General features: G+C 44.1%; 1 protein-coding gene across 7 annotated transcripts in view; it reads left to right on the forward strand.

Moving 5' to 3' along the window:
• Positions 1-27,369, forward strand: part of mib1 (MIB E3 ubiquitin protein ligase 1) — a 298,565-nt gene that overhangs the window by 212,121 nt on the left and 59,075 nt on the right. For all 7 annotated transcript variants that reach the window (XR_015079035.1, XR_015079034.1, XR_015079036.1 and 4 more), the window contains exons 14-15: positions 5,292-5,378; positions 5,988-6,149. Coding sequence is in view for 4 of the 7 variants with exons in the window: in XM_085993275.1 (XP_085849401.1) it covers positions 5,292-5,378; positions 5,988-6,149 (249 nt within the window). In the remaining 3 variants the exon portion in view is untranslated. The remainder of the gene's footprint in view (positions 1-5,291; positions 5,379-5,987; positions 6,150-27,369) is intronic.

Genomic DNA, 27,369 nt, shown 5'->3' on the forward strand with positions numbered 1-27,369 from the left:
CCATTGACTGCACGCATGTGGCTTTGCGGGCACCTCTGGAGAATGCCGAGGATTACCGCAACCGGAAGGGCTACCATTCGCTCAACGTTCAGCTGGTGTGTGACCACAGGCAGCTCATCCTAGCTGTCAATGCCCGCTTTCCAGGCAGCAGCCACGATGCCTTCATCCTGCGCCAGACTTCTGTGGCAGACATGTTCCAGGCCCAGCCTCACCCACGAGGATGGCTTCTCGGGGACAAAGGCTATCCTTTGTGTACCTGGCTGATGACCCCGCTCCGTGCGCCCAGCACCCCTGCTGAAGAGGGATACAACGACAGCCATCAAGCGACCAGGAACATCATTGAGCAAACAATCGGCGTCCTGAAGCAACGGTTCCGCTGTCTGGATCGTTCCGGTGGAGCCCTACAATATTCCCCGGAGCGAGTCTCCCATTTCGTGGTCGTGTGCTGCATGCTGCACAACCTGGCTATCCGCAGGACTCTGCCACTGCCACCAGAGATTGGAGGACCACCTGAGGAGAAGGAGGAGGAGGACCAGCACAGGAGGGAGGCAGAAAGTGCAAGGGCCGCCCGTCGCCGGCTTATTGAACATCGGTTCTAGGCCCCCTCTCAGGGAATGGCTTGTGCCAATGTCACCAGATGAATGTAGCCGCTCCACAAGCCCTCAGCCGAGCAGGGCAACCAGGACTTGCAAAAAAAAGCATGCACAATGCGATTTAAGAACATTAATTTATTGCAAACCTCTGCCCTTCCCACATTACAACCTCATGGAGAGAAGCCCCCTCCAAAAACACAAAACTAACAGTCTCGGCCTTACAAAACAAAGAAAGACACCAGTCTCGGCCTTACAAAAACACAAAGCATTTGTGCAGACCTTCTACTTTTTGCCCTGCAAGGGCGATGCCTTTCGCATCCGTGACTGGCCCCTGCCCGCCCTGCAGCAGCAGCTCAATGGGACCCCAGTGGCTGCAGCAAGGCTGGGGGAAGGCTGCTGAGGGTCAGATGGCGAGACGGCAGATGCCCTTGGGGGTCGGCCTGCACCAGCTCTGGCCCTGGAGGGTCCAGCTGCTGACTGCTCCAACTCTGCTTGGGCGGCAGCAGTCTGTCCAGCGGCTCATTGCCACTCTGCCATTGCAGCTGCCGTGTCGGCTGCAGGAATGGTGCCAACCTGACAGATCGCAGGTACTCCCTGGTCGCCTGATACATTGGCACTCGCACGGGCCAGCACTGCAGCATGCGCAGCAAACAGCTGAAGAACAGACTGCTGGGCTGCTGCTACGCGAGTGCCCTGGCGATGCCTGGCCGATCCAGCGAGAGTGGCAGCAGTTAGTGCCCGTGTGGCCCTGGTCTGTGTCCGCATGACACCAGCCAGTGAATGAACGGCACGACTGAGCACTTGGCTTGAAGCCGCCTGTGCTGCCGCGAAGTCCTGCAGACTCCTGGCCTGTGCTGCACTGAATTGTTGCAGACTCCTGGCCTGTGCTGCTCTGAATTCCTGCACACTCCTTGACAGAGACTCAATGGAGTCAGGCATCCTTGCCACTGCAGCCATGAGCTCAGTGTGCCTGCGCTCAGCCTGGACGGCCATTTCCTCCAGGAGCCGGACCTCCTCTGCGCTCACCGTCGCAGGACTGGAGGCCGCACTCACCCTCTGGGGAGAAGTCCGCCGAGCTTCACCACCCCTCCCGCGTTGCTGCAGGCCGCTGGGCCCCGGAGCTTCACTCTCCTCCGACCCTTCCCCCTGGCTCCCCTCCAGGGAAGACGTGTCCCCTTCATCGTCATGGGCTGGCGCGGCTGAGGGTGGCACTGATGGGTCGGCTTCCTCTTTCTCCTCTTCGAATTCGGAATCGCTGACAGTGGCAGCTTGAGGGCCCGCCTCCTCACCTGGCAATTCACCATCTGAAAGCAGGGAGGCACAAGAGTAGCTTTAGAGTGAGGACAGGGCGGCAGCGAGGGAGGCATGAGTGCTGCCATGCACTGCATTGGTCGGACAGTGGCAAAGGATGCTGATCTGAGGCGCAAGTGGAAAGAGAGAGGTCAAAAAGGTGATGCCCTTACCATTGGTGCCCAGAACAGGGTCGGCATCTCCACTGGCGACGGGGCCAATCAGACGCCCTGCCATAATGCGCTCCACACGCTGGTCGAGGTCGGAGAGCTCTTTGACGTCAGGACGGCCTCCCCCGGTCTCACGTAGCTTCCTCCGGTTGTGCGCCACCTTGGCCTGCAAGAGAAAGGACGGCCTCTAAGTACAGTGTGAAGCCCTGATCCTGTCTGCACTGCCTCCCATGGTGGACTGGCCCTGACAGTGTGAAGCCCTGATCTTGTCTGCACTGCCTCCCATGGTGGACTGGCCCTGACAGTGTGAAGCCCTGATCTTGTCTGCACTGCCTCCCGTGGTGGACTGGCCCTGACAGTGTGAAGCCCTGATCTTGTCTGCACTGCCTCCCATGGTCGAATATCTTGTACAGTGTGTAAAGTGCTGAATGTGCAAGTGATTTTCATGACCGTCCCATAGCTGCTGGATGAGGGCTGGCCATTAGGGCTTTCAGGTCCCTTTGCCCATAAACTGAGGTGCACATGCAGGGATGAGGAGGACACTGGAAAGGGTACTCACCCTGACAACCCGAGTGAGGTCGTTGAACTTTTTCCGGCATGGCACAGGAGTCCTGGCAACCACGCTGTTGGAAGTCACCCTGTTTGAGACCTCCCTCCAGGCTTTCCGGTAGGCGCTGGGCAGCGGCCTCCTGCCACCTTCTGGGAACAGAACATGGCACCTGCGCTCCACTCCGCCAACCAGCACCCTCGGGTCACCGTCGCTGAAGCGCTGCGCTCTCTCCCTGGCCTTCTCCATAGCCCTAGGCGTTGTGCAGATGAAGCAGAAGTGGTCAGGCCTAGGTTGAGGGCTGCAGTGTGCAGGGCGTGGCAGGCAAACAAATCCACCCTCCCCCTTTAAGAGCTGACCAGCGCCAGAGTGTCTGCCGTCAATCAGCAACTCGCCGCACCTGCGCTGCGCCCGGCCTCGGGGGTATCGCTCAGCACCGCCGGCTTAGCGCCTAAAGATAGTCGTGCATCGCCTGTTTTAGCGCAGCAGCAACCTCTTGGGGCGATGCGACTGAATATCGGCGAAGGTGGCGCGAACTTGCGCCGGGCGCAAACTTTAGCGGCCGCCCGACTGTAGCGCCCCGAACGTGGCTATACTGAATTTCTAGGCCAAAGCCTTCAGGCTTGTTTTTTTAACACTCTTGGTCCTTTTATAATTATTATTTACTGTAGCCCTGTTTTGATTTACACCCTTGATTTCTCTGCCTTCCACTTTTGCTATTCTCCTTCCTGTCTTTTGTTTGTATCCTTGCTTCCCTTTCCTCTGTCCCGCTGCTTAATATCCCTGGCTGCACGCTGTGCTGACCTTGTCGCAGATTCTCCTGCATCCTCTTGTTCCTGGGGCTCTTCTTCCAATGAAGACCTCCTCAGCTGCTGCTGGCTTGGTATCTTTTCCCTCTTACAAGGCCAGGTTATGCAGGGTGCAACAGGCGACCAAGATATGGGAGGCTTGATGTGGTTGGTATTGAAGGAATCTCCTAGATTTATCCAGGCAGCTGAACCACTGGCCCCAATATTAGCAGGGGTGGGGGGCTGGGGGGTAGGGAGTGGGGGCGCAGTTTAGCGGTCGGAGAAACCCTGAAGTATGGGTTTCCTTCCGTTCCTGCTGATTTTACCATTTTGGTCTCCGTTTCCCAGTTGCAGCCAACCGGATTGAGAAACTGGCGGGCGGGTAGGCCTGTGGCACCAGGCTGCAGCCGAGAAGCAGAGGGGAGGAAGAAGGGGTCGGGGGCCCTGGAGAGTTCGGGAGGACGACGACATTGATGGGGTGGCCAAAGAGATCAGGGGAGATGATCACTTGGGGTGGGGGGCGGGGGGGGTGGTGTGAGGCAGGGGAGGCAGTGGAGAAGATCGCAGGCCAGTGGGAGGACGGAGTGGGGGTTTGGTGGTGGTGGGAGAGCGGGGACGGCCGGGAAGGAGATCGCAGGCTGGGGTGGGCTTCGGATCGTGGGGTGGGATCCAATTGCTGGGGAAGTTTAACAAGGTAGCTTGGTGGGCCAAGGGGACGCACTCCTCCTCCTGACCCACAAGCAGTGCTGGAAAGACACTTACATGATCCATCCAGCAGTTTTCTTCAGCTGCTGGGTTTCCCAAGGCTTAGTGTTAAAGCTGGAACACAGATAAAATCTTAAGCATGCAGTCTCATTAAAATATTTAAATAAGGGACCAGCCTCCTGAGAGCAAGTTAGTCACCCTCCCCCCCCAGGTCCCGCCTCTGTTAATTCCAGAAGTGGGCGGTTCGAGGCGGGTTTTAAATTTTATAATTTTTTTAAATTTAAGTTCCCATCCGACCCAAACCCACCTATTTTTGGGGGTTAAAATTACCCCCGCTGTTTCAGCAACACAAATGGCATGCTCTATTACTGCCCTGGTGTTCCAATGGCTGCCATTGTATCGCATTCTAGCTAGGATTCGTGGGTGCTGGATGGGTGTCATCAGCTGTGGCAATAACAGGTAGGCCCTGTCCCCTAATAGCCATTGTTGGATCTGCTGTTCTTGTTCAAAAAGTGCAAGGATGTTGGAGTGACGCAGAATGAACGCATCATGGCGGCTACCAGGGTGCCATGCACAACTTGCATAATTATCAGAGGATGGTCACATACCAGCTGCACATTGAGAGAATGGTACCCTTTCCTGTTCATAGAGTGCTCGCTCGTATGGCAATGCCTTAATCACCACGAGTGCAGTCAATAGCAGCCTGGACTTGTCGGAACCTGTTGTAAATTGCACCACTCTGCTATGTTGCCTGACTGCCTCTATGGGGATCTTAATGTACTGGTTATAGATCTAGTGATTGGAAAAGCTTATTGAAATAGACTGCCATACACATGTACTGACTAATAAGCAGCTTGCCGGGGGCCACATCTCTAACCTGATGTGCACCCTTTTCTGATTGATTATGAATTATATAAATATCTGACCACTCAGATGGATTTGTGCTAGAAACTTGCAGTATTCCATGATTTGTAAAACCCTAAGCATTTATTCCAGAAATAAAAGTAATGTTTGGTTACTTAATTACAACTAAATTAGAAAATTGGGATTAGCACAAAGTAATTATTTACTTGTGCTACCTAGATATGATTTTAAAAATGCAATGTAAATAAGAACTGGAAGATTATATAATCAGAGAATGGGCATGATTTTTCAGATGGTCATGAATTTTTAAGTATTTGATGCATTTTTGTTTCAGGGCAGTGCTAACCTGGATATCCAGAATGTAAACCAGCAAACTGCATTGCATCTAGCTGTTGAACGTCAGCACACTCAAATTGTTCGGGTAGGATAATCTGTGTAAAATGTAAGAGATGGCAAGTTAGTGGAAATTGTCTGTTAAGGGAAATGATCAGTGTTTTCAAAAATAATATAATTCCAACTTTGAGAGCTCACTGATCCTCGTTATTTTTGGACTCTAACGGTGCGATTGTGATGCATTCCCAGCCTTCCACACACACTTGCAACTTCTACCCATGAGCAACAAAAAAGTAAACTTGCGTCAAAGGTACATTGCACTAGTGTTTTGTATTCCTGCAGCCAGCAACAACTGACAACAGATTGTTTGCTATTTTAGTGCTTGTGGTAGTCATTGGCAATGTAAGTAAAATCTCACCTAAATGCCACTATTTATCATATAACTGCTTCGATTTCTCTGTAGCAGAACTATGTATGTATTTATAGGAAATTTTTATTCACATGACTGATTTATATACTTAACAATTTGTTAATTCAATTATAATATGATTGAAAGCTGGATTTTAAAATGTTAACTTAAAATGAGTTTTGATTATCAGAAATAATAATCATCTAATTTAGAGTTGAGAAGAAAACATTTTGAAAACATTGGCCTTCAGGAGGAAAGGTTATAACTACTAGAATTCTATTTTTTAAGCTACTGGTTCGTGCTGGTGCAAAATTGGACATCCAGGATAAAGATGGAGATACACCTCTCCATGAAGCCCTGCGACACCACACTTTATGTCAGCTCCGTCAACTGCAGGATATGCAGGATGTGGGCAAAGTAGATAGTGGCTGGGAGCCCTCCAAGAACACAGTAAATACATTTTCTTCACTAATTTTTAGTTGCATAAAACAATGCTATATCTCAATTGTATATCTATTTATTATGTATATATAGATGGCTATTCTTTTTGAGTATATGTGCTTTTAACAGTAATTTTTTTAAACTAAGACACGTTTTAACAAATTGAATATCCATGAAAATAAGATGTCCAGGTTACCTGTGTCTTTCTTTCATAAATGCTGTACTAAAGAATATCATGGAGTGATGGTATTTGAATCTGGCATTTGATTTTATACCTGTAATTCCCTCGTGCCAAGTTCTTGATTTCAGCCACATGACTAGGGGGAAGCAGTGCTGGAGCTGTTTCCTCCTGCTTCATATTTCAAATTTATTTTCCCCAACTCCTCCAAAATGTGCTGATAAATTTGCTTGTTGAATAGATGACAAAATAAATAGCAGCGAACATGCTCAGATACCAATCTGTTATCACTACAGTTATAGAGAAGATAGACCCACTTCTCATGAACATTCCCTGAATATACATGTCATTGTGAGGGTAGAAGAGAATAGTACTGTTTTATGGAAGCAAATAAAGTAGACATGCTTGGGCCTTGTACGAGGGCATGCAATTGGACTACAATTTAGGTGCATACCATGCATCAGAGGGATGGATTAACAAGAGCGAAAGAGCTTTAGTCTCACACAGCCTTGATTAGACCCCATCTGGAGTACTGCGTTCAGTTTGGCCAACAAACTACAGGAAATATATATTGACTTGGAGAACTTAGTGTAGATTCACCAGAACAATACCAGGGCTTACAGGGTAAAATTATGAGGACAGGTTGCATAAACTTAGTTTGTATTCCCTTGGGTTTGGACAGTTGAGCAGTGATCTAATCGAGGTATTTTAAATGTTTATGGGACTCAATAGGGTAGATACAGAGTATCTCTCTCAACACCAATATTTAATAGTTTCTCACCATTTAAAAAATGTTCTGTTTTTCTGTTCTTCCTACCACATACACATGTACTAACTAATAAGCAGCTTGCCGGGGGCCACATCTCTAACCTGATGTGCACCCTTTTCTGATTGATTATGAATTATATAAATATCTGACCACTCAGATGGATTTGTGCTAGAAACTTGCAGTATTCCACGATTTGTAAAACCCTAAGCATTTATTCCAGAAATAAAAGTAATGTTTGGTTACTTAATTACAACTAAATTAGAAAATTGGGATTAGCACAAAGTAATTATTTACTTGCGCTACCTAGATATGATTTTAAAAATGCAATGTAAATAAGAACTGGAAGATTATATAATCAGAGAATGGGCATGATTTATCAGATGGTCATGAATTTTTAAGTATCCAAAACAAGGAGGCATCACCTTAAAATGAGACCGTGGCCATTTAGGAGTGAAATCAGGAAGCACTTTTTCGCAAAAAGGGTAGTGGAAATCCGGAACTCCCACCCCCAAAAGGCTGTGGATATTTGGTCAATCGAAATATTTACGACCGAGATTGATAGATTTTTATTAGGTAAGGGTATCAAGGGATATGGAGCAAAGGCAGGTAAATTGAGTTGAGGTACAGATCAGCCATGATCCAATGGAATGGTGGAACAGGCTCAATAAGAAAATAATATAAGAATTAATAGTACAGGTTGAACCCTGGTAATCCGGCACCCGACGGTCCGGCACCTTCAGTGGTCCGGCACGAATTGAAACCGGCAGTCTTATGTTAACGAACTCGATTTTGGGTATACAAGGCATCATTCCCACGTTTGCAGCTTACGCAAAACTCAAACGTAGTAAGCAGTGAAGAGGATAACTTCAGGATGACTTTCAGGACGAAAAAGCCAGACGGGTGAAAGGGACAGACACGTAGAAAAGCATACGGGGTGTTATTTACCGAACCTTCAGTGGTTCGGAATTTTCAATGGTCCGGCACCGGCCTGGTCCCAAGGGTGCCGGATTACCGGGGTCCAACCTGTAGGAGTAGGCCATACAGCCCCTCGAGCCTGCTCCACCATTCAATAAGATCATGGCTGATCTTCGACCTCAACTCCACTTTTCCGCCTGATCTCCATATCCCTTGATAGCCCTAGAGTCAAAAAGTCTATATATCTCAGCCTTGAATATCTTGAACGATTCGGCATCCACAGCTCTTTGGGGTAGAAAATTCCAAAGATTCACAGCCCTCTGAGTGAAGAAATTCCTCCTCTCAGTCTTAAATGGCCGACCCCTTATCCTGAGACTATGCCCCCTAGTTCTAAACTCTCCAGCCAACGGAAACAACCTCTCAGCATCTACCCTGTCAATCCCCCTCAGAATCTTGTATGTTTCAATGAGATCACCTCTCATTCTTCTAAACTCCAGAGTATAGGCCCAGTCTACTCAGTCTCTCCTCATACGATAACCCTCTCATCCCAGGAATCAATCTAGTGAACCTTCGTTGCACCACTTCTAAGGCAAGTATATCCTTCCTCAGGTAAGGAGACCAAAACTGTGCACAGTACTCCAGGTGTGGTCTCCCCAAAGCCCTGTACAACTGTAGCAAGACTTCCTTACTCTTGTACTCCAACCCCCTTGCAATAAAGGCCAACATGCCATTTGCCTTCCTAATTGCTTGGTGTACCTGCATGCTTAGCTCTGTGTTTCCTGTACGAGGACACTAAATCTCTCTGAACACCAATATTTAATAGTTTCTCACCATTTAAAAAATGTTCTGTTTTTCTGTTCTTCCTACCACAGTGAATAACCTCACATTTCCCTACATTATACTCCATCTGCCACCTTATTGCCCACTCATTTAACCTGTTTATATCCCTTTGCAGGCTCTTTGTGTCCTCCTCACAGCTTACTTTCACATCTAGCTTTGTATCCTCAGAAAACTTGGCTACATTACACTTGGTCGATTCATCTAGGTCATTAATATAGATTGTAAATAGCTGAGGTCCAAGCACTGAACCTTGTGGCACCCCACTAGTTACAGCCTGCCAATCTGAAAATGATCCGTTTATCCCTGCTCCCTGTTTTTTGCCCGTTAACCAATCCTCTATCCATGCTAATATATTACCCTCAACCCCATGAGCCCTTATCTTGCATAACAACCTTTTATGTGGCACCTTATTGAATGCCTTTTGGAAATCCAAATATACTACATCCACTGATTCCCCTTTATTTATTTACCCTGCTAGTTACATCCTCAAAAAACTTGAATACATTTGTTAAACACCATTTCCCTTTCATAAAACCATGTTGACTGCCTAATCATATTATGATTTTCTAAGTACCCTGTTATCACTTCCTTAATAATGAATTCCAGCATTTTCCCGACGACTGATGTCAGGCTAATTGGCCTGTAGTTCCCTGTTTCCCCTCTCGCTCCTTTCCTAAATAGCAGGGTTACATTTGCTACCTTCCAATCTGCTGGGACCGTTCTAGAATCTAGGGAATTTTGGAAGCTCACAACCAATGCATTCGCTATCTCTGCAGCCACCTCTTTTAGAACCCGAGGATGTAGGCCATCAGGTCATGGGAATTTGTCAGCTTTTAGTCCCATTAGTTTATCAAATACTTTTTCTCTACTGATCTTAATTACTTTAAGTTCCTCACTCTCATTAGCCCCTGGGTTCCCCACTATTTTTGGTATTTTTTTGTCTTCTACTGTGAAGACCGATACAAAATATTTGTTTAAAGTCTCTGTCATTTCCTTATTCCCCATGATAACTTCTCCTGTCTCTGCATCTAAGGGACCAACGCTTACTTTTGCTGCTCTCTTTTTTACATACTTGTAGAAACTCTTGCAATCTGTTTTTATATTTCTTACTAGTTTACTCTCATTCTATTTTCTCCCTTATCAATTTTTTGGTCATCCTTTGCTGGTTTTTAAAGCTCTCCCAATCCTCAGGCTTACTGCTATTCTTCGCAACATTATAAGCCTCTTCTTTTAATCTAATACTATCCTTAACTTCTTTTGTTAGCCATGGATGGATCACTTTTCCCATGGAGTTTTTATTTCTCAATGGACTGTATATTTGCTGAGAGTTTTGGAATATTTCTTTAAATGTTTGCCACTGCTTATCTATCGTCATACCTTTTAATCTAATTTCCCAATCTACCTTAGCCAACTCGCTCCTCATACCTATGTAATTAGTTTTAAATAAGTTTACGACTCTAGTTTCAGACTTGGAATTTTACGTTGCGCTTCAGTGTGAAATGCTTATATTGTGATCACTCTTTCCCCAGAGGATCCTTTACTATGAGATTACTAATTAACCCTGTCTCATTACACAACACAAGATCTAAAATAGCCTGTTCCCTGGTTGGTTCCATGACCTATTGTTCTAGGAAACTGTCTCGAATGCATTCCATGAACTTGCCCTCCAGACTACCTTTGCCAATTTGATTTGCCCAGTCTAGATGAAGATTAAAGTCCCCCATGATTATTGCATTACCTTTGTTACAAACTCCTATTATTTGTTGATTAATACTCTGTCCAATGGTATAGCTGGTATACTGTTAGGGGGCCTATAAACTGCTTCCACCAGTGTTTTCTGCCCCTTGTTATTTCTTATCTCCACTCATACTGATTCTACTTCCTGATCTTCTGAGCCAAGATCATTTCTTAGGGCTGAGAAGCCTACTCCTGTTCCTATGGGTTCACATAGCCCATAGCAGGTGCAATGGGAAGCAGTATATTAACTCCACTATTTAGTTAATTGGAAACAATTAAAAGATAAGGTCTACTTGTTAATTTAGATAGGTTAGATGGACATTTAATAAAACTTGTCTTAAGATTTGAATATTGAAAAGGGAAATTTTATTGAAGGTTTTATGATCAGGTGGGTGTGCAGAGCGATTCATAAAAGTTTAATTTGGTTGTTGTGACACTACTGTCTGTTTTATCAAACACATTCTGAAAAATCCATATGTAAAAAGTCCACCGCATTATGCAGTCTGATTTTGTCAAAAAATTCAATTAACTTAGTCAAGCACAATCTGCCCTTTATAAATCCCTACTAAGAATCCCTTTTTAGTTCATGCCCTGTTTACTAATTTCATCTCATTATGGATTCTTGAAGTTTACCCACAACGGAGATCAAATTAATTGGCCTAGAATTTGTTGTTTATTCTTTGCCCCTCTCTTGAATAGGGCCTTCAAAAGGGAATTGGATAAATACTTCAAGGAGAAAAGATTGCAGGGATATGGGGAAAGAGTAAGAGTGTGGGACTAATTGCTCTTCGAAAGAGCTGGCGCAGATTCGATGGGCCGAATAGCCTCCTTCTGTGCTGTACGATTCTATGATCTTAAGAGTATAGATAAACGGATAAAAGGAATGCAATGTATGTTTTCTGTGTGGATTATCAGAAGGCATTTAATGAAGTGCCTTAAAGTCCTGAGAGAATTGAGGCATGTGATATTAAAGGGCATGCAGCTGCATGGTTTTAAGTTCTGTATTTGTATCTTATCCTTTGGCATCGTTCCTGCTTGTGACGATTTTTGGCAAATTATGATTAATGCTTCTACTGTCTCTAGTGCTTGCAACAATGTTGTAGTCTAACCCAGGGAGATGAGAATTTCCCTAGACCTGCTGGCAGTCTTGGGGGATAAAATGAGGGAAACTTACTTATTTTTGTTCAGATTGTTCTGATTTTAATTGACTTTATTCCTGTGGAAAAGCATTGTGGAAATTCCATTGAATGCTCCTTTGGAGGACACCATTCAGAATACTACCATAAAATAACGTTTGAAGTTGTAATTGCTGAATTGTGTATAGCGAACTCTAGCGGCTTGTTGTTTGTCACGGTCCTATAGCCAATTAAAAAAATAAAGCAGTCGTGGAACAAACCAATACAAATAAAACGAACTTCTTCAGAGTTTGAGCAAAGTTAATAAGAACACTCAATCAGCCGTCTAATCCTAAAGGAGCATTACGATGTATTTTTTAGTTTTCAATGGCTCTAGTTATAAATGTTATCTGACAGTTTTTATGTTTAATTTTTTTTAATTTTTTTTTTAAAGAGTAATGCACATGAAAATTATGGTTTTGGTTCATCTTGAGGTTATATGTCGTGTCAAATCTCGGTTGTGATGGTGAGCCTGTTGTGATTGACCCAGACTATGCATCAACAGGGAAGTGGGGTCAGGCTGGCGGGTGAGAAAATACACAGCTGCTGTGTCTCCATGCTGGCATGGATCCAAAATAGCAGACCCAGAGAAGGAGATTTATAGAGTATCCTGAATTATGTTTAAAAGCCTAAAATGATAAGCTTTGATAAGCTCATTTCCTCTGTGTAATATACTTATTGGTGAACAAATTACATCACTAGCAGAAACATTCTTTGGAGTCAATTGCCAAGATGTACATATGTTTAAAGAAAATCTTAAATCTTAATATTGACTTCAGTTTTCTGCAGACTGTCAAGATGACTTTAAAGGTGATTACATTTTTGTCTTAATACAACTATATATATTTTTTTGATTTCTTATATTTACAGGTAATGTTATTATGACATCTTAAAGAAACACTGTCTCAATTTCTCTGATATTTCTTTTGCATCTATCTGAAAAATGAAATAACTTTTCAAGAGCTCTGAAGCTCACATAACATTATGTCACCAGATTGTAAGTGCTGCATCAAACGTTGAAGATAAGTTGGATCAATAGTTCTCTTAAGAAGAAAATATATTCAACTTTAAATAACTGACAGTTCAACAACAACTTGCATTTATATTGCACCTTTAAAGTAGAAAAACATTATAAGGTGCTTCACAGAAGTGTAATCAGACAAGCATCAACACTGAGCCACAAAAGGAGAGGCGTTGACTAAAGCTTGGTCAAAGACTTGGGCTTTAAGGAAGGCCTTAAAGGAAGAGAGGGAGGTGGTGAGTTGGAGCGGTTTATGGAGGGAATTCCAGAGTTTAGAGCCTAGACAGCTGAAGACACTTGGGCTACACAGGCCAGAGTTGGAGAAACAAACATTTCTGAGGGTTGCATGGCTAGAGGAGGTTACAGAGATAGGGAGGGATGAGGCCACGAAGGGATTTAAACACAGGCTGAGAATCTTAAATTTGAGGCAATAGGGACCAGGAGCCAATGTATGCCAGCAAGCACGGGGATGATGGCCAGTGTTCCCTCTAATTTTTTTTCGTGTGCGGTCCCTTTAAATTTGCTGCAGCGGCTGCGCATGCACGGTATTTCTTCCAGCGGCAACAGCTTGTGAGTGGCCTGCACGGGACCTCCCGATTGATGTGCAGCCGTGCGCCCGCACACCTTAGGGGAAACGTTGGTGATGGGTGAGTGGGACTTAGTACAGGGTAGGGATGAGCTGAATTCCTCTGAAATCTTGAATTGCCTAATTAGTGAGCAAAGGACTTGTTCATATTTCATTTGGGCTGCTTTTTTACTACTGGAGCACACCCAGCTTTCAAAGCTCTATGCCAAGAGCATAATTTTGTCCTATTGTCAACCTAAAAGAGGATTACATTTCTCAATAAAACCTGACTACACTTAAACTAGTCTTGAAATTCTCTTGTCCATGTGTGAAGAAGTCTGCTGTGTGACAAAAAATTGTTTCTTTTTTTGCTTTGTCTTTTAGTTGAAATTAGATTTATGATATTACACTCAGAATGAAACGTATGTATTCTTGACTTCCTTTGCCCCATCAGTAGTGGCCATGCCTTCAGCTGTCTAGGCCCTAAGCTCTGGAGTTCCCTCCACAAACCTGTCCTCTTTCCCACCTCTCTTTAGGATGCTCCTTAAAACCTACCTCTTTAACCAAGGTTTTGGTCACCTGTCCTAATGTCTCCTTCTTTAACTTGGTGTCAATTTTTATTTCATTTAGAAAGACACGGATTAATCAAGGATAGTCAGCACGGATTTGTTAAGGGAAGGTCGTGTCGGACAAACTTGATTGATTTTTTTGAGGAGGTAACGAGGAGGGTAGATGGGGGTAGTGCGTTTGATGTAGTGTATATGTATTTTAGCAAGGCTTTTGATAAGGTTCCACATGGCAGACTGGTCACAAAGTTAAAAGCCCATGGGATCCAGGGCAAAGTGTCAAGTTGGATTCAAAACTGGCTTGGAGACAGGAAGCAGAGGGTAGTGGTTGATGGGTGCTTTTGTGACTGGAAGGCTGTTTCCAGTGGGGTTCCACAGGGCTCAGTACTAGGTCCCTTGCTTTTTGTGGTATATATCAACGATCTAGACTGGAATATAGGGGGTATGATTAAGAAGTTTGCAGATGATACTAAAATCAGCTGTGTGGTTGATACTGAAGAAGGAAGTTGTAGACTGCAGGGAGATATCAATAAATTGGTCAAATGGGAAGAACAGTGGCAAATGGAATTCAATCCGGAGAAGTGTGAGGTAATGCATTTGGGGAGGGCTAACCAGGAAAGGGAATACACATTAACTGGTAGGACACTGAGTAGTGTAGAGGAACAAAGGGACCTTGGAGTGCATGGCCACAGATCCCTGAAGGTAGCAGGACAAGTAGATAAGATGGTTAAGAAGGCATACGGAATGCTTGCCTTTATTAGCCATGGTATAGAATACAAGAGCACGGGGGTTATGCTTCAACTGTATAAAACACTAGTTAGGCCTCAGCTGGAGTACTGCATGCAGTTTTAGTCACCACATTACAGGCAAGATGTGATTGCACTAGAGAGGGTACAGAGGAGATTTACAAGGATGTTGCCGGGAGTAGAGAATCTGAGCTATGAGGAAAGACTGGATAGGCTGGGTCTGTCTTCCTTGGAACAGAGGAGACTGAGGGGAGACCTTATTGAGGCGTATAAAATTATGAGGGGCATAGATAAAGTGGATAGAAAGGACCTATTTCCCTTAGCAGAGGGGTCAAAAACCAGGGGACACAGATTTAAAGTAATTGGTGGAAGGTTTAGAGGGGATTTGAGTGGAAATTTCTTCACGCAGAGGGTTGTGGGGGTCTGGAACTTACTGCCTGAAAGGGTGGTAGAGGCAGGAACCTTAACCACATTTAAAAAGTACTTGGATGTGCACTTGGGATGCTCTAACCTGCAGGGCTACAGACCAAGAGCCGAGAAGTGGGATTAGGCTGGATAGCTCTTTGTTGGCCGGCATGGACACGATGGGCCGAAATGGCCTCCTTCCGCGCTGTAACTTTCTAATGATTTGTCTGATTACAAGGCACATGTAGAGTGAAGTGCCTTGGGATATTTTACTACATTAAAGACGCTATATAAATGTAAGTTATTTTAAAAGCCGCCATATTGGCTTAGAGCTTCGGTACAATGAAGGATAGTTTTGCAATCCTGGCAAAACTGTGTCCCCATCCACTCATGGTACAGGCGGATAAGTGTAGGGTGTGGTCATGCTTAATTTTCCAATGGGAGCCTGTTTCTCTTCTCCCTTTCCACCTACACTCCCACCAATTTGTATAGGCCACTAGCACAGGGAAACTTGCTTAGAGAGCTTGGTCCTGGCTGGGGATTGGAAAATCAAATGAGGCAAGCACCTCTTAAGGCTGAATCTTACTATAAAGATGGAAGTTGTAGTAGTGGCAGAAAAGTGGACTATCTGTTCACAATGGCACAGCAGAGACATGTGGACAACCCTGCTCCCTTTGATACTGATGAGTTGGAGGTCCTGCTGCAGGAGATGCACAAAGGGGGGTGATGCGCTATCAATTACTCATAAAAGACTGAGAGTTAAGAGAGTAACTAAAGGCTTAACAAAAGAATGAAGGTCTGCCTCGAGTGGTCGACCGGTCCAGAATACAAAGGGCTGGGGAGCAGTCACCTTTATACTAGGACTTGTGGGAGGAGTCAGCCGAGGCATGTCCAGGCATGTACACAGTGGAATACAAACAGTGGTTTACCACAGGGGGTAGCTCTATTTGAGGTTTAAGGCAACCCTCCAATGAAAGTATAAGCACCTGTTCTATTGAAGGAGGTCACCAACCGAGTCAATGCAGTCACGCAGATCCTGGATTCATAACTGCAAATGAGGATGAAGTTTTCTGGTATCGGGGAAAACAAAGATAAGTGTACTCACTTTTGCACACATTTCTTGTGGGGCTCATCAAGCATGGGACAAATTTAGGTTGTGAATTGCTGCAAGCAAATGTATCATTTGAAGTATTGCACGCAACCATTGCCCTCCTTCATTGTACCCAAGCTGCTTGCTTGGTACACTTTTCTTGAAGGTGGAGATGGCTTCTGCAGATGCTGAAGTGTCCAGTCTTGGATACTCCTGTTGGGGAGTTTGAGTGGGCTCAACAATCGTGGATGCAGAGCAGAACCCTGTTCTCCTAAGAGCCATCTCTACAGTAATTCTTCTCCAAATAATGTAGGCATTGTGAAAAGCTGCAAAATGAAGGCATCATGACTGCTTCCTGGATAACTGCTACTAACATGTAGGTTGCTGTATCTTTGACCAGCTACACCTGAACATAAATTGAATGCAAAACCTTTCTGTTCATGAAGGCCAGGAATTGATGTGAAAAGGCTTGATGTCCACATGGGTACCAAGTTTTACTCTTTGTAGTCAAGGGAACTCTGCCACATTGAAAGCTGTGTGTTCTGTCCAGCTTTGGTGTCCTTTCCACGCGGCAAGTGATTAAGGGGTTTACTTTTGCAAGCATTGCAGTTGTCACTTGCTTTTGAGACATGTTTGAATTGCAGATTGCCTGATGTGGCACATGTCTCTTGGAGTTGCTTGGAAGGAATTTTAGGCATGTAAACTTTATACTGTGATTACCTTCACTTCTACACCAAGAACTGTTTCTGATCCAGATGATTTGTGCAAAATGCTGTAGCATCCTGTCTTGCGAAGTAAAGGAGGCAAAGGTAGATCTCCGAAATGTCCAGGCACGTGTGAAGGGGTTTAAAAGCACAGATCCTGCATTAGCATGGATGTGACTAAAATACCTCGGGAGTCATTGCATCTGCATTTATTTGTTAACCATGAAGTCGTCTTCCTCATCTCATCCTGATGGTGCAACGTCAAAGCCACGAGTAATGAAGCAAAAGTTTGGGGGGGGGTGGGGGGTGCAAAAATCGAGGACGATCCAGCAAAACCAATTAATGCACAGTGCAAAATCCACATCGAATTTTTTTTTTTAAAGAATTATCAAAAACCTACTTTCTTTTAAGAAGCCATGTCCCAGGACTCCTGAGTGTATTTTAAGCAGGTTTTGCCAGAAGTTATAATTTGGCATAGGAGCCTTTTCATTGGTATTTAAATATTAAAATGCAGGCTGGGGTCATTATTTGCCTACAAATCATCCACATAACATCCAGCACGCCATGAATCGTCAGGTGAGGTCAGACACTTGATTTTTTCCAGCTGGCACTACAGCAGTGAACCTTTTGAAGGCAACAGTGTATTCTTAATATTTTGATTGAAAAGTTGTGTGAATGTACCACAGAGACAATTACTACTTGTTTTGAACCAGCTGTCATTAGGATACATCAATGGCTTACAACACAAACAGTGTGCATTTCCAATGCTCATAAAACACCACATGTTCCCATGCTTAGGTCCTTGTGCTTATAGGCTGTGAATACCATGGTGGGCAATGTGTGGCAGAATACCTCTGTCTCAGGAGAACCTTCAAAGCCAGAACCTGTTAAAAATGTTTTTTTTGTGTTGCCGTAAAGCCTGGGAACAGAAGATGGCTCTATGCCAGTGTTATCCAATAGAAATTGCTGACTCACATTTTAGTAGAAAACTGCTTACACTCTCAATACAGGTAAATGTACTTCATGTGTATATTTACATACATCTACCACCATTCTGTAACCAAAGAAGTAAAGCACTCAACAATCAAAAAGCACAGATTTGCATGTTTTGTAATTGTGGCTATTGCGATTGCATACCCAACGACTGTCTCTTCATTTTTTATTTACTAATTAGAAATGCAGTTAGCCACATCTGGATTCTCAGTTAGCTGCTAGTGGCTGACATTTTGGACAGCACTGTTCTTGCATATCTGCCAATGTGACTTGATCCTTTCTAGAAAAAGTACTTTTCTCAAGTTCTGCAGGAACATTCAAAGAAGCTCATCTGACTTATTTCCGCTTAACCTTTCATAACCTATCTCATTTATAGTGCTTTCTGCTCTAACTAACTCAGTTTCTAATTCAACCTATTTAATAGTTTAGCATTGTTTAAAAAAAAAAGTGCCTGGTGTAGCTGATGTGAGACATGGTGGAATTCCTGCCTCCTAGCCAGCATCAATGAAAGTGTTGATTGTTTGTCCTGTGCATGCTGCATCCTAGCTACTTTGCATATTGTGTCAGATTTCTGATTATGGGAAGAGCAAGCTCATCTGTGGAAGATAACTTTTGTGACTAGCACAAGTAAAAAGAATAGAGAATGGTTCTGAAGTGTAAAAACTTCAATTAGAGGCTGCTTCTACTTGTACTCAATGCCAGGTGACACCAAGCTGGTGTGGCACCACCATATTGCCCACCTGTTCTTTGTGCCTTTGTAGGTGAATTCAAATGCAACACCTATTGCACTGCAAACAGTAGCACCCTCCATTAATACAGCTTCTTTAATAACATAAAGGTCTTAAGGCACTTCACAGATAGTTGTAATGAAAATGGCTGCCAAGCCAGAAAGGCAGAGACTAAGATGTGATCAAAAACTTAATCAGAGATAGGTTTTGAAAAGATTTTCGATGGTGGGTGAAAGAGAGGGTGATACATAATAGGCTGGAGTCACAAGAACGGAGTGTTTAGAGGGAGGCAGGGCTGGAACAGATTTCACAAATAGGGAGGGGTGAAGCCGTGTAGGGATTTAAAGATTTGGATGAGGATATTAAATTTAATGGGCTGGGTTTGGGGACCCAGGTCAGCGCAGACAGGTGATGGGCAAGTGGGATTTCACATGGATAAGGATACGTGCGACATTGGACAACTAACTATTTCATTCCATTATCGGACTATTGTTCCATGGAATGAATCATTAAATTCCCAAAGATATCCTCTATTCTATTCTCATACACTGGTTAACTTACACATTTTAAAGCAGCCTTGTTAAACAAAGTCAAAATCCTAACTTAACATTATAATATGGGTATTAGCAGTAATGGAAGAAACATAGGCGTTGGGCCTCATTTGACCAAATCAAAGATACATAAAACAAAGTTGAAATCCTAACTTTTAAACAGCAGATAACTAGCCTGGAAACTAGATCAAATATGACCGTCATGGTGCAAAATGTTATAACATCTGCAGGGAACCAAAAACATAAGCAAATTCCAAGCATCTATCCATACTAGTCTGAAGAGACACTTCTGTCTCGAGTTCGAATACAGTCATATAAGCAGTCATATTCGCGTCACAATTTCATTCGCAAATCCCCTATATTTTGAATGCCCTAATTTCTAACACAAGTTAATGTTATGGAGGATGGGAGGCCAGCAAAGAGAGTGTTGTAGTTGAATCTGGAAGTGACAAAGGCGTGTAAGGGTTTTGTTGCCAAAGGAGCTGAGCTGTTGCAGAGATGGAAATCAGCAAGCATTTTGATTGAAAGGATTATGAGGTCTGAAACTCAGCTCTGAGTTGAGCAGGACGCTAACATTGCTAATTGTCCAGTTTAGAGGAGGATGGAATCCATATCAAGAGAGTGGAGTTTGTGAAGGGGGCCAAAGATAATGGCTTCAGTTTTTCCAATGTTGAGCCAGAGGACAGATGACTTATTTGAGAATAAATGTTGGGCAAGTAGTCGGACAATACCGTGTCAGTCGGGTGGGGTTGAGCGAGGTAGAGCTCGATGTCATCAGTAAATGTGAAAGTTGACCATGTGCCTGTGGATGAGTCACCAAGGGGTTGCGTGTAACTGAGACTAAGGAGAGCCATGGATAGTTCCTTGAAAGACTCTAGAGTTGACTGAAGAAAAGAACAGAAGCATTTGCTGGAAATTCACGATCTACATTTGGATAGGTAAGACTGGAACCATGATCCGTGCTTGGGCCTCCGCTATTTACAATCTATATTAACGACTTAGATGACTGGAACCATGATCAGTGCTTGGGCCTCCGCTATTTACAATCTATATTAACGACTTAGATGACTGGAACCATGATCAGTGCTTGGGCCTCCGCTATTTACAATCTATATTAACGACTTCGATGACTGGAACCATGATCAGTGCTTGGGCCTCCGCTATTTACAATCTATATTAACGACTTCGATGACTGGAACCATGGTCAGTGCTTGGGCCTCCGCTATTTACAATCTATATTAACGACTTCGATGACTGGAACCATGATCAGTGCTTGGGCCTCCGCTATTTACAATCTATATTAACGACTTCGATGAGAGGACCGACCGAGGTTTGCTGACGATACAAATCTAGGTGGATAAGTAAGTTGTGAGGAGGACGCAAAGAGGCTGCAAAGGGATATAGACAAGTGAGTGGGCAAGAACATGGCAGATGAATATAATGTGAAGTTATCCACTTTGGTAGGATTGGTAGGAAAAATAGAAAAGCAGAATATTTTTTACATGGTGAGATTGGGAAATTCAGAGGGACCTGGGTGTCCTTGACACAAATCACAAAGTTAACATGCAGCAAGCAATTAGGAAAGCAAATGGTATGTTGGCCTTTATTACAAAAGGATTTGAGTGCAAGAGTAAATAAATCTTGCTACAATTATATAGGGCTTTGGTGAGACCACACCTCGAGTACGGTATACAGTTTTGGTCTCCTTACCTATGGAAAGATATACTTGCCTTCGAGGGAGTGCAACAAAAGTTCACTAGACTGATTCCTGGGATGGAGGGATTGTCCCATGAGAGATTGAGTAGACTAGGCCTATATTCCCTAGAGTTGAGAAGAATGAGAGGTGATTTCATTGAAACATATAAAATTCTTAAGGGGCTTGACAGGGTAGATGCTGGGGGGAGGTTTCCCCTGGCTGGGGAGTCTAGAACTATGGGTCACAGTCTCAGAATAAGGAGTCGGCCATTTAAGACTGAGATGAGGAGAAATTTCTTCACTCAAAGGATTGTGTATCTTTGGCATTTTCTACCCCAGAGGGCTGTGGATGCTTAGTCGTTGAGTATATTTAAGACAAAGATTGATAGATTTTTGGATACTAAAGGAACCAAGGGATATGGGGATAGTGCGGGAAGGTGGAGTTGAGGTAGAAGATCAGCCATGTTCTTAGTAAATGGCAGAGCAGGCTCGAAGGGCTGAATGGCCTACTCTTGCTCCGATTTCTTATGTTCTTAAGTGAGGGAAGTCCCACAGAGCTCCACGACAGGAGAGGTGTTTGAGGAGAATGGCATAGTCAATCGAGCCGGACATTCTGGGGAGATCAAGGAAAGAATACAACCCTGTCACAGTCACCAAGGATGTCATTCATTACTTTGGTTAGGGCTGTTTCAGTGCTGTATGACGAGTGGAAGCTGGACTGGAAGGATTTGAGCTCAGAGTTTTGGGAGAAGTGGGCACAGAACTAGGAGGCAACAACCCATTTAAGGACTTTAAATAGAAAAGGGAGCTTGAGATGGGTTGATAGTCGGCAAGGATGGAAGTATCAAGAGTGAGTTTTTTTGAGGAAGGGTCAATAACTCTGGTAATAAAAGATATTGGGACAGTGTGTGAGAAGAGGGAACTGTTTACAACATCAGTTAGGATAGGGACCAGGAAGGCGAGCTGGGTGATCAGGAGTTAAGTGGGCAGATGATTGAGCAAGAAGTGGGACTAATGAAGGGGTTGAGCTCAGAGAGAGCAGACGGGGAAAATAAGCAAGTAATTGTAAAAGGGTGGGGAGGCCAGGGCCTTTGGGTGTGAGAAAAGGGAGAATATAGCGAGACAGCTGCACAGATGTTGATCATGGTGAAGATCCATAAGCTTCCTTGGAGGCAGCTTTATGTAGAAAAAACGTGAACCAAATACAAAATTTGTACCTCAAATTCAGTTTGGCTGGGTAAGATTTTTTTTTGCAAATATCCAAAAGTGGCCACATGGTAGGTTGTTGAAAAATTGTAACTATCTTGCATTTATATAGCGCTTCTGAAGTAAAAGTAAGTCCGAAGTGATTTACACTTGGAAAATGAATGCCAAGCTAAAGGAGGAAAGATTAAAATGAGTGACAAAAAGCTTAGTGAAAGATGCAGGTTATAATGAGGGTCTTGAAGAGAAGGTGCAGGTGGAGAAGCTAAGGATTTAGAGAGAGAATTTCACAATGCAGGGACTAAATGGCTCAAGCGATGGCTGCCAATGTTTGGGCAAAGGGAGGAGGCGTATACAAGAGGCTGGAATCAGGAATGGAGAGTTTCTGGTGAATGATTGTAGGGCTGGAAGAGGTTAGAGGGGTCAGGATAGGCAAGGCCATGGAGGGATTTAAACATGAGGATCAGAATTTTAAATTTGAAGTGTTACTGGACCGGAAGCCAGTATATGTCAACGAGAACAGGGTGATGGACAAGCAAGATTTGATGCTAGATAGGAAAAAGGCAGCAGAGTTTTGGACAAGCTAACATTTTTGTAGGATGAAGGATGGGTGGTAGTGATCCAGGGGAGCATTGGAGTAATTGGGTTTCAGCAACAAACAGATAGAAGCGGGTGATGTTACGAAGGTAGAAGTAGGTGGTCTTTGTGATGGACAGAATATAAATTCAGAGAGTCAGCTCAGGGTTGAACGGGATACCAAGGTTACAAGCACTCTGGAACAGTTGGCAAGGAAGAGGATGGAGTCGGTGACAAGGGTACAGAGTTTGTGCCATGGGCCAAAGACCTTGATTTTCCCAGTGTTTAGCTGAAGGAAATTGCTACTCATCAGAGACAGGATGTTGAACAAGCAGTAACACTAGAAAGAAGGTATGCAGGAAACTCATTTTTTATCCGGCACCGGCGTGGTGCCGGTTGATCAAAAAGTCTGGATTACAGAGAGATATACTTACTAAGGTACGAGAGCCCCGTACACGGCCACAGATCCAGGCGTCCCTGTTGCATGGCAACAGGTGCAGGAACCCCGGTTACACGGCCACAGATCCAGGCGTCCCTGTTGCATGGCAACAGGTGCAGGAACCCCGGTTACACGACCACAGATCCAGGCGTCCCTGTTGCATGGCAACAGGTGCAGGAACCCCGGTTACACGGCCACAGATCCAGGCGTCCCTGTTGCATGGCAACAGGTGCAGGAACCCCGGTTACACGGCCACAGATCGAGGAACCCCGGTTACACGGCCACTAATATGAAGTAAAACTTACCTGAACCTACTCCTGAATTTTGCCAGTTAAGAGAGATTTCCGGTTATTTAGGTGCCGGTAAAGAGAGTTTCCTGTATTTCTAAAAACCAGCATCTTGAGAGACTTGGATGACAGATGTAGAGTTGAAAGCTTCTCATGAAAAATCTGTTTACTTTTCCATGGAGTTGTGTTTTCTCTTTGCTTTTTGCTTTCTAACCAGGACACTGTTTTACATAGAATTACATAGCATGTACAGCACAGAAACAGGCCATTTGGCCCAACTGGTCTGTGCCAGCGTTCATTCTCCACACGAGCCTCCTCCCACCCCTCTTCATCTAACCCTGTCAGCTTATCCTATTCGTTTCTTGTGTTTTTAATCTTGCTTCCCCTTATATGCATCCATGCTATTCGCCTCAACAACTACTTGTGGTAGCGAGTTCCACATTCTCTCCACTCTGAGTAAAATTTCTCCTGAATTCTCTATTGGATTTCTTGATGTCTATCTTGTATTTATGGCCCCTTGTTTTGGACTCCCACCACAATTGGAATCATCTTCTTTGCATCTACAATATCAAACCCCTTCATAATTTAAAGACCTCTATATTAAGTCACCCCTCAGCCTTCTCTTTTCTAAAGAAAAGAGTCCCAGCCTGTTCAATCTTTACTGATGAGTATATATTCTATTTTGTTTAGAACTGAATTTTGTTGCTGATGCCGTATTGCACAGGAATTGATTCAATGATGGCTCAGAATCTACTTGCAAATCAGAAAAAATTACTTTCAGTTTTAAGATGTCCCCCATACCACAGAAACAAAAGTAAATGGAATGAGACTAGTTATATGAGCAGCTCCTTTATATTTTGATTAAAATGGCGATATCCAATTGCACCAGATTTCAGAGACTTCCAGTAATCATTTGGAAAATCCATATGCTAGGAACATTGTCCCCCTGTAAATGTTAATTTACTACCTCAGACTTGGGGTTAGTGTTTGGACAAGCTTTATAAAGGTACTCACTAAATGCTGGTTTCCTTTCACAAATGTATAGATGCATTTGTCCATAAACAGTGACCTGGTGAATCATTTGGATGTTAAAAAGCCCATGATACTATTCAAAGAAGGGTACAGAGATCTCCTGGACCTTAGCTAACATTTCACAATCAGCCAACTCCACCAAGAATAGATTAACTGTTTATTCATCTCATTGCTGGGATCGTCATGTGTGCAAAATGACTGGTATTTTTGCCTGTTTAAGTTACTACTGTACAAATTAATTCATCGTATGTGAAGCACTTTGAGAACATTTGAGACAAGTGATGAGATGATATATAAACGCAATTCTTATCTTTGTTTCATCACTCTTCGTGCATATTAGTTGATCTCCTGTGGTGTCAACACAGGTAGCCAAGATCAAGTGCTGTTTTCAGTTCCAAGAGCGTTGGAGGGCAGGGGGGCTAATTGCATCGGGAGGAGGACGAGGAGGAGAGGCAAGGGAAGGAGCCCATGGAAGATTAGGTGGGTGGGGGAAACAACATCAGGTGGTGGAGAGGAAAAATAGAAGATGTACCTTGGTGAGAAGTGGGGAGAAACTATCTTAGTGTGGGAAGGTGCCCCAATTTTCTTTTTTTTATAAATTCTGATTTTTTTCAATGTATACGGATGCCCCAGTATTTGAAACAGCATATGATCTGATATTTCAAGTTTGAAGAGGTCCTGATTTTTTTTTTATATATAGAAAAAATATGAAATACCGTGCTGGCAAGATAATTGGCTCTGGCAGAAAGCAATGGGTAATGGTTGGGTGTTTGTGTGACTGGAAGGCTGTTTCCAGTGGGGTTCTGCAGGGCTCAGTACTAGGTCCCTTGCTTTTTGTGGTATATGTCAATGATTTAGACTTCAATGTAAGGGGCATGCAATGTTTCTGCTAAACTGCGTAGCCGCGCAGCGGTCTGGCGGTTCTGTGCAGACCATTCACCAGTTTTTCAGTGGAGGAAACTGCACACGCGCAAAAATTTGAATGGGCCACACAGCCAGTTAAAGAGACCGCACATGAAAAAAAATTTAGAGGGAACATTGGGGGCATGATTAAGAAGTTTGCAGATGATACAAAAATTGGCCGTGTGGTTGATAGTGAGGAAGAAAGCTGTAGACTGCATGAAAATATTAATGGACTGGTCAGGTGGGCAGAAAAGTGGCAAATGAAATTCAATCTAGAGAAGTGTGAGGTAATGCATTTGGGTTGGGCTAACAAGGCAAGGGAATAAACAATAAATGGTAGGATACTGAAGTGTAAAGGAATGGAGGGACCTTGAAGTGCATATCCACAGATCCCTGAGGGTAGCAGGACTGGTAGTTAAGGAGGCATATGGGATACTTTCCTTTATTAGCTGATGCATAGAATACAAGAGCAGGGAGGTTATACCTGAAATGTATAAAACACTAGTTAGGCTGCAGCTAGAGTACTGTTTACAGTTCTGGTCACCACATTACAGAAAGGGATGTGATTGCACTAGAGAGGGTACAGAGGAGATTTACGAGGAAACATAGAAGATAGGAGCAGGAGTAGGCCATTCGGCCCCTCGAGCCTGTTCTGCCATTCAGTGAGATCATGGCTGATCATCCAAATTCAGTACCCTGTTCCTGCCTTCTCTCCATATCCCTTGATCCCTTTAGCCTTAAGAAATATATCCAACTCCTTCTTGAACATATTTAATGAATTGGCCTCTACTGCCTTTGGCAGAGAATTCCACAGGTTCACCACTCTCTGGGTGAAGAAATTCCTCCTCATCTCTGTCCTAAATGGCTTACCCCTTATCCTTAGACTATGACCCCTGGTTCTGGACTCCCCGACCATTGGGAACATCCTTCCAGCATCTAGTCTGTCTAGTCCGGTTAGAATTTTATCAGTTTTAATGTGATCCCCTCTCATTCTTCTAAACTCCAGCGAGTATAAGCCCAATCGACCCAATCTCTCCTCATACGTCATTCCTGCCATCCCAGGTATCAGCCTGGTGAATCTTCGCTACACTCCTTCCATGGCAAGAACATCCTTCCTCAGATAAGGCGACCAAAACTGCACACAATACTCAAGGTGTGGTCTCACCAAGGCCCTGTACAACTGCAGCAAGACATCCTTGTTCCTCTACTCAAACCCTCTTGCTATGAAGGCCAACATACCATTTGCCGCCTTAACCGCCTGCTGCACCTGCATGCTTACTTTCAGCGACTGGTGCACAAGGACGTCCAGGTCTCGTTGCACTTCCCCTTCTCCCAATCTATTGCCATTCAGATGATAATCTGCCGTCCTGTTTTTGACACCAAAGTGGATAACCTCGCATTTATCCACATTTTTTTGCATCTGCCATGCTTCTGCCCAATCACCCAACCTGTCCAAATCATACTGGAGTTTCTTGGCATCCTCCTCACAGCACACACGCCCACCCAGCTTTGTGTCGTCTGCAAACTTGGAGATATTACATCTAGTTCCCTCGTCCAGATCATTAATATATATTGTGAATAGCTGGGGTCCAACGACCGATCCCTGCGGTACCCCACTAGTCACTGCCTGCCACTCGGAAAAAGAGCCATTTATTCCAACTCTTTGCTTTCTGTCTGCCAACCAGTTCTCTATCCAAGTCAATACCTTGCCCCCAATCCCATGTGCCTTAATTTTACATGCTAATCATGGCTGATCATCCAAATTCAGTACCCTCTCCCTGCTTTCTTCCCATATCCCTTGATCCCTTTAGCCTTAAGAAATATATCTAACTTCTTCTTGAATATATATAATGAATTGGCCTCAGCTACCTTGTGTGGTAGAGAATTCCACAGGTTCACCACTCTCTGGGTGAAGAAATTCCTCCTCATCTCTGTCCTAAATGGCTTACCCCTTATCCTTAGACTGTGACCCCCTGGTTCTGGACCCCCCTGCCACCGGGAACATCCTTCCTGCATCTAGTCTGTCTAGTCCTGTTAGAATTTTATGTTTCAATGAGATCCCCTCTCATTCTTCTAAACTCTAGCGAATATAAGCTTAATCGACCCAATCT

Source organism: Somniosus microcephalus, chromosome 7 (assembly GCF_052327205.1).
Source record: "Somniosus microcephalus isolate GS21.2 chromosome 7, FLI_Smic_1.0, whole genome shotgun sequence".
In the NCBI taxonomy this organism is placed as follows: Eukaryota; Metazoa; Chordata; class Chondrichthyes; order Squaliformes; family Somniosidae; genus Somniosus; species Somniosus microcephalus.